Raw genomic sequence first — 8,498 nt, forward strand, 5'->3', positions numbered from 1 at the left:
TTACTTTTGTTTTAAATTTAATTCTTATGTTATTTAATTTCATGAGATAAAATTTTAAATTATAGTTGAAATTTCAAATTAAAAGAGAAATAACTACAATGTACAACATATGAAAAGCACACAGTCAATCGCGAAGTTGCTAAACTCTTTTTACTAATTTAATTCTTTTTGTTACTTAATTATAAGAGATAAAGTCTTAAATTATAATTGAAAAATTAAAATAAAAAATAAGAGGATCACTTTGCGAAATTCAAGGAAAACATGCAACCAATTTCAAAGCTAGTAAAAAAAGCTTTCCAGCCCATATATTTTCCTTTCGCATCCCACTTAGTCCTTTTAGCTTTTGAAATTTAAATTTTAGCCTAAAAATTCATTTTTCAATCTCAATCTTTTGGAGAAGAGGGAGAAACTCATTGAAAAATAGTGATGGAGAGAGAAAATTATCGTTTGGTCACATAACGGTAACAAAAAAGTGGATCTTAATGTCAAAAAGTTTCATTCGATGAGAAAAAGTCCATATTTGAGGTGTTTTGAGGCCTTTATCTTATTGAAAAAAGTAGATTGAGGTTAAGAGATATTTTTTCCTCATATTGATTTTGTGTTTTTGGTTTGATTTAAAGGTGTTTTGAGTTGAAAGATTGGTTTATTGACATAATAAAAATTTTTATCATGTAGTTTTAGGTAAAAATACGTTGAAAAAATATTAAATAAAAAAATATCAGCCTGATTCTTTGACCACTTATTCGATATTCTTTGACCACTTATTCGATAGTCAGAAACTAGGTAGGTAGATGACATGCTATCTAACTTTTTTTCTATAAAAAAAGTGGACAACATGATGTACACTCCTTTTACAAAAAAAAAAAGGTCAAGTGCACATAGCCTTTCTTTAAATAGGTTAGGGGCGCTGAGACACTTAGGCCCAGGTGTTTGACCTTTATATTGTGGGTTTATTACATATTTTTTATTTATTTTATTAAAATTTTGAAAAATAAATAGCTTTAAGATACATTAAAAATACCATCTCATTAATATAAATGTAGTTTTTTTTTTTTTGTAAAATTATCTAGCATTTTCTATATGATCCTTTATGATTTTTTGGTGTTTTTTATTTTTTTCTGGTTTTTCCGTGTAAAGTTTGTTTATTATTATCAATTTACTTGATCAAACAAACAATGCTAAATTCTCTGTTTATAATAATAATAAAAAATTAAACTAAAACATATATTGACAACGCTTGTATTTTTTTAACAATAAAAAATTAACAGAGTGTGGATAAAGTTGAGTAGTATATAATAATGCATGAAATAGCATAAAAGTAGTTTTTTGACCCGCTCTACATTGCGGGTTAGATCAATTTTTTATAACCTTATAAAAAATATAAAAATGTTAGGAAGTTAAAAGTTTGATGTATAATGGACGAAGAATTTTTAAAATATTAAGATGGTGACATATTCGATGACACATTTTTTTTTTAAAAAAAATATTGTGATGCTAACATATTGAATTAACTAGAGCCAATCATGTTTAATCTGCGGAACTCTCGATCTGGGATATGAGCCTGTGACAACACCAAGAAATCCAAATCGAAACAAATTAGGACCAATTCCAATTAACCAAAAATTAAAGGCCTAAAATGAAAAAAAAAAGTTAAATTAAAAAAAAAATAAAACAAATGACTCGAGCAAACCTAGAACAGTGGCTCGCGCCATGTTGCGGTTCGAACCAGTGTTTTTAAAGAAGAAAGAAAAATTCAAGATTCTGATAATTGACCTGAACGGATCTATAAGCCATACTAACTTCATAATATGATTAAAAAAATAACAATGAATGATAAAATAAAAAAAACCCGAGATAACCCATGTCATTTTAAAAATGAGTGAAAAATCATATATAAACAAAAAAGAAAAGCCTAATCTCCAAATAAATCAAATGTTAAAGGATTAAAAAAATACATGCGTAGGCTTAAGAAAAAAAAAACAAATGATTTTTACCTTACACTACGCTGCGAGTTAAATATTTGTCCTCTAACATTTAAAAAATATTAAAGTAAATGGAGATGATGGCATGCTGGATGATATATTTTTAAAGATAAATACTGAGCAATTAATTTAATTTAATTAAAAAATTCTTTTAAAATAAGTTAAATCCAATAAAGAATAAAATATAAAAAGACCCGAGATAAACTAGGTTATTTTTAAAGCAATGAAAATCCTATACAATGAAAATTATAAAATCACGAAACCCAATATCTAATTAAATCAAATGACAAATAATAAAATTAAAAAACATGAGTTAAAAAAAAAATTAACCTGGGGGAATATCCTAAACATGAGTTAAGCTCTCAAATTCACAATCCGTTAAATCCTAGATATAGAGTAAATCAAGAAGCTTAATTTAATGTTGAAAGGATAAAATAAAAAAAAAACAATTTTAAAAACTTGCCAAGGTTAAAAAATAACAATTAAAACAATGAAGGTAAAATCTGATATGTAAATATAATGAAGACGGATAAGATTATAAAAAAAATCAATTCTAAAAACTAATCTAAATAAAATAAATAACAATCAAAATAATAAGGATTGAATCTAAAATGCAAAAAAAAAAAAAAATGATTGAGGATAAAATAAAATAAAACTCAATTCTATAAATTAATTCAAATAAAAAAATCAATTAAAAGAACAAAAACCAAATCTCAAGGAAAAAAAAAATTAAAGGGTTGCCGGGAAGGCACAAAAACCAAGGAAGAAAAAAAAAGCTAGCTGCTATTATACATGCCGCTTAGAAAGGTAACCTCCGCTGTTGCGAATAGAAAAACACTAAGAAAGCTGTTTTTTCACAGTTGTGAGCCACCATATACCCTGTCTAGAGATGGTGGGGTGACTCACTTGCTGGTATGTTCTACGAACACGCTAATAACTTTTTTTATTAGTTAAATTACTAAATCATCCCTATCTTTTATGACATGATTATTAAAAAAAAATATTAAATCATGAATATTCCTTTTAAGCCAAGCCTAAGATTTTAATTTCAAAAAACCTCCTAGACGCTAGTTATTTTTTTTTAGGTGTGACCTAGTAGTTACACTGTGCAAAAAACAATTATGTAAAAATTGAGACACCAAGAAATCTTAAATAACAAATGAATCTAGATAAAAAATTATTTTTCCCTGTCTTGAATGATTTTTTTTTTATGGATAAAATCACCAATTTACTGTTACAGTCCAAGTGAATTAAAGTATACCTATCATAGTTTTAAGATCCGGCCCGGTTCAAGGCTCGTGTTCTGGGTTTTGACCGGGTCATAGGGTTGGCCGGATCAATTCTTTTTTTTAAAAAAAAAATCAAAACACCGTTGTTTTAGTAAAAAAAATAATAAAATAATAAAAGTCAACGGGTTTGCAACCGGGTCTTGACCGGGTCGCCTGGTTAGCTGGTCACGCCGGGTTTTTTCTTCCCTTATTTTTTCTTCAACCCGACCCAGTTTCAGTTCCGGATCAACCGGGTCTCAAACCAACCTACTAGACCGGGTCGGGTTTCAAAACTTTAATACCTACCCTGTTTTTTCCACACCATGTAGATTTGTTAATGCTAGTGTGATGTAGGTTTTTTGTTTTTATAATTAAAATAGATACACTTTATATTCGATAATCGAGAAAAAGATAAGGTGTTTCTTAATAGTGCAGCACTCCAGCTGTCCTCCAACCCTCTACTGTCTCATTGGTCCCAACCCTAAAGAATAGACGAAAAAGGAAAGTCGGTTCTAAATTAAAGTGACTCCTGAAATTACCAATACAACCTCAAAAGTGCACTCCCTTTGCCTATCTGGCATCCAACAACCCGCTTTTCAATCCAGTAAAAGAAGAGCCTTTTCCACTTCCCAATCTACCACGACTAGTCCACCTCCACTGCTTACGTGCCTGATCTTCACTGGACACATTATACATCTGTCGAGTAGATTGAGCGAGTATCCATCTGATTCCTTGAGCTAGAAAGTGAGAAAGTGACACGTAGAGTGTAGATATTTAGAGAATCAAAAATATCTGGCTAAGTCGTCCACGCTGGCACCTATGCAAGATCCATCCATCTGAATTATGTATAAGATATTAGTCAATTTTACATTTTATTAACATAGTCCATATACTTTTATGTTTTTCAAAATCCACCCAAACTCTTGGGTTATTAAGAATGCAGTCCTTCCGTCCCTAATATTATAATTTCACATTGTTAAATTAACATTTATTTTTTTAGCCTGGATTTTATGTTTTTACGAAACTTGTCTTCCATTTAGAGACAAAATAACGGTGTTAGAGATGGAGGGATCACATCCCTAACAAGCCCAGAATAGAGGGATAGATTTAAAAAAAATAGAAGTATAAGGATTGCTTTAAAACATATTAAAAGTAGAGGGGTGAAATAAAACCACGATTAACTCATGAGATATTTGCACTTTTTCTCTCCCAAGAAGACACCCTCAAAAACTAATTTTCCTTTCCTTTCCTTCGAACCAAACAAACCCAACCCCTTCCCGTAATCATCTCCAATTTCTTCTCTGAATCCGATCCAATTCCTTTTTCGATTTCTAAAAAAATAAAAATAAAAATAAAAATCCAAAAATTCTCCAATTTCAATATTTTTTTTTCCAACTATCATGGGAGAAGAAGTGAAAATGAGTGAATACGAAATCAACGATGAAGATAACATCAACAGGGACGATGAAAGAATTGATGTGTGGGAGATGGGATTACCTACACCTTATGATCTCACTCCTTTATCACAACTGTTGATCCCACCTGAACTTGCTTCCGCCTTCAACATCTCCCCTGAGCCTCACCGTACTCCGCTCGATGTCAACCGAGCTTCCCAGAACACTCTCTCCAATCTCCACGGTCATTTAAACGCCCTATCGTCTAACAATTTCAAGTCCTTCAACGAAACGACAGGTCAAACGCACGACCCTATGGTAGTCGAGTTAGAGGAGGAGGAGGAGGAGGAGGAGGAGGATGTGACCGAGGCGATGGATCGGGACGGGTCCGGATCCGAAGCAAGGAAGTTGAGGAGGATTGATTCTGAAGAGGCGGATTCAGCCTTGAGGACTGAGAACTGGGTGGATGACCCGTCATCTGCTGCGGCGAGGACTTTGAAACGGCCACGGCTGGTGTGGACCCCGCAGTTGCATAAGAGATTTGTTGATGTGGTGGGCCACTTAGGGATGAAAAACGCGGTCCCGAAAACAATTATGCAGTGGATGAATGTCGAGGGTTTGACTCGCGAAAATGTAGCTAGTCATTTGCAAAAGTACCGGCTTTATTTGAAGAGGAAACAGGGGTTGTCGAGTGAAGGACCCTCTGCTTCTGATCAGTTGTTTGCGTCCACTCCAGTGCCGCAGAGTTTGCACGAGAGCGGCGGCGGAAGCTGTGGGGGTGGGAATTTCGGAATGCCAATTCCAATGCCTTATCATCATCCCGCCACCACGGCTGGTGGGATGATGCCAATGCCGGTTTATGGACATATGGGGATCCAAATGGTGAATGATCATGTTCATAATAATAATAATAGCAATAATTATCAGCATCAGCAAGTTAGTATGAATAGTCATCAAAATGGGTATAATGGAAATGTTGCTTTGCTAATGGGGAATAAGCATGTTCATAATAGTAGTAATAAGCATCAGCATCAGCAAGTTAGTACGAATAGTCATCAAAATGGGTATAATGGAAATGTTGCTTATGGACATATGTTTCAGCAGAGGGATTGGAATGGGACTAATTATGGTCCATACTCGCATCATCCTCATCATGCAGTATCTAATGATAATATGTGATGTTGGGAGGAGATATTTTTTTTGGAATTCTATAGGAGAAGAGGTCAGTGCTGCTTTCAGTTGGATTTGTTGGATATAAATTAGTTGTCAATTTCTGTTATTATCTGTCTGAAAGTGTATTCATGAATTAGAAATGAAGCTCTGTAGCTTTAAATTAAAGTATGACTTGGGAAAAATTCTAATTTTGAATTAGCCCTTGTTAGTATTTGATTTTGATGAGTGTGCATATATAGAATCGGCGGAGCTTGCTTTTCATTGCTTAAAGTCACTTGTAGAACAGGTGCCTTCCACTGCAAATGCATTGCACCAGGGACCAGTGCTTTAAACTGGTTCTTCGTCAATTGCAATATTTCTTCAAGGTCACAATTGATGCTATTCCTAGGTTTGAGATACTCCCTGCAAATGTATTCCTCAACATGCCTTTGTGTTTTACTTGTTTGCTTTACAATTGATTTTATGAACACCAATTTATCAAATGTATCAATTGTCTGTATCAATGGCAATTAACATGTACCATTCACCTGAAGCCTTAAAACATTTGATGGATGTATTTGAGCACTCATTTTCCTCCAAACAGACATCTAGAAGACCAAGTTAACTATACACTCATCTTCTTCCAAATCCTCAATCCCAAGCTAGTTGGGGTCAGCTATATATTTATTTTCACATTTTATTGGAGCCTCTAATTTTTTTGGTGGAAAACAACTAAGTTCAATTTATGAGCTTTTTAGCTTGCACTTTTGTCTGCGTGCAACGAGAATTTGTGTTTAAATTCTGTTGTGAAAACTGAAGAGGGTAAAAAATATGTACACTGTTACAGGTTCTAATTGACAGGGAAGGAATCCCCCTCTCCTTTAACTCCTAAATGTGCACACAAACAATCACCTAGAATATCTAGAAATCTCAAATTTTAAGATACCATCACATCAGGTAGGGAGATGGACATACAATGTCATCCTCTATCAAGCCTGCACAAATACTTCAAGATGATAATACCACAACATTATGCTTACACTCTGTGCACTTGCAAACTGTTGGCTGATAATAATTGTTGTAATTGGGGGAGTGAAGGAGTCGTATATTTAGGGTTAATGTGCATGGCAGCATCGCTTTTAACCTGAAAAATTAAACCTGTTCTTGAATACTTAATACTTGCATGGCCATGATCTGTAAAGAGTTTGAATGCGAAACAAAAAAATACAACTTAACTAGATGAAAGCTTGTAGATATCTGTCAATTTGAATACAACTTAACTAGATGAAAGCTTGTAGATATCTGTCAATTTGCACCCTTGAACTGAAGTAGGCTCTTCTATATATACCGGAAGGTGCATGCTGTTGCATCTGTCATCTTCCCACTTTTATCTCGAACTTTTTTGGTTTGCCTGTATGTATTTTATATGATGTTCTGTATTGATCTGTATGTAAGGTACTTTTGGGTTGACAATTTTTTCTTTCTCGTTTTTCATTTTCATGATGTTATTATGTGATAGTTTATGTGCAGAATGATTTAGTGCGCTTAGAAGTTTGCTTTTCTTTCTCTATGACACAAGTCAGGTACTAAACTTTTTCCAGCAAAAAAATTGGTATTTTAATTTCCAAGTTTTGATCAGTACTTGTGCTAGAGTGGTCTTTATTCATTTTCTTTTATTTTTCTTGTATTGAGAATGAATTCTAGAGCCTAATTTGCTGACTAGTGTGATCTCTTTTGAGATGGTTTTGATGCCCTTTGATTTTTAGACTTGTAGTGATGTCGAACTTACAGGTTTGCAGTCCACCTATGTTTCGATAAGGTCCCCTTTATTTGTTCTAAGATTTACATCCCTGGTAGTTGCACACTTTCTGTTATGGTGCTTTTAGCTGATTGGCTAGAGAGGTGTTGCAATTAACATTATTTCTTTTTCCATAGATTCTGGAGATTGAGTAACCTGGCATAACTGTTGGAAGTTGCAGAAATTTAAGCACTTCACAAAATTTAGAGGGTTTGCAGGAAGAATTGTGTGGAGACATATCCGAGGCATATTTCCAGAGATTGTTACTGTTCTGCAGGGGTCAGGAAAACTTGCAATCCTTTTTTGAATATATATCTCATTGTACTTACCTGATGGTAGCAGGAACCTCAAGATATTACTTATCATTGCTTCCATGATGATAAGTAATAGCTCACATTCTTTACTTGTTCTTCAATTGATATATGCTGAATAAAGTGTGTATTATTGGATGTGGCAAACAGTTTTCCAGGGCAACATAGCAAATCTATAAAGGAACACTAAGCAAATTCAACCTAACATGTGATAATGTTTCAAAATCCAATACACTCGTGTTTGGACAATGAATAATTATATGTTCATATCAAAATTTTATTTTTCAAAGCTTATGTGGTTGATGATTGGTGATAGAAGACTTAATACCTGTAAAACAGTCTCTTATAACAGGGTTTGAGGACTTTCAGATAATGAAGTTAGTAACTTTTAAGAAAAAGATTGCAATGAGCGAATGAACTTTAAATTTTAAGAACAAGAGTGGTTGTTCTTGTTTTGGTATGATAAATGCTCTAGGATTTTAAAGTATTACTGTCTAGAAAATAAAAATTATGAACCTTTTATCTGGGTGGTTCAGGAGGTATTTATAACCCTTAAACCTTGTCGTTTTATTGGAGTGGAGGGACTGAAGAGT

At 33.4% G+C, this 8,498-nt stretch overlaps 1 protein-coding gene across 2 annotated transcripts; it reads left to right on the top strand.

The window, feature by feature from the left end:
* The first annotated feature begins 4,460 nt into the window (after positions 1 to 4,460).
* LOC7465095 (transcription factor BOA) lies at positions 4,461 to 8,052 on the top strand. Of its 2 annotated transcripts, none has more exons than XR_002980302.2 (2): positions 4,461 to 7,379; positions 7,732 to 8,052. XR_002980302.2 is itself a non-coding variant. In XM_024595097.2 (2 exons), the coding sequence occupies exon 1, from the start codon at positions 4,651 to 4,653 to the stop codon at positions 5,821 to 5,823; it is 1,173 nt and encodes a 390-aa protein (XP_024450865.1). In that variant the 5' UTR covers positions 4,461 to 4,650; the 3' UTR covers positions 5,824 to 5,866; positions 7,732 to 8,052. The 2 variants fall into 2 exon arrangements, 1 of the variants encoding a protein (XP_024450865.1); XM_024595097.2 differs by having other exon boundaries at positions 4,461 to 5,866.
* Positions 8,053 to 8,498: the final 446 nt, after the last annotated feature.

Source organism: Populus trichocarpa, chromosome 1, assembly GCF_000002775.5.
Source record: "Populus trichocarpa isolate Nisqually-1 chromosome 1, P.trichocarpa_v4.1, whole genome shotgun sequence".
NCBI classification, from domain to species: Eukaryota; Viridiplantae; Streptophyta; class Magnoliopsida; order Malpighiales; family Salicaceae; genus Populus; species Populus trichocarpa.

What these genes read in the sequence shown, in the direction of transcription:
- LOC7465095 (XM_024595097.2), top strand. Translation starts at nt 4,651, where the DNA reads ATGGGAGAAGAAGTGAAAATGAGTGAATACGAAATCAACGATGAAGAT.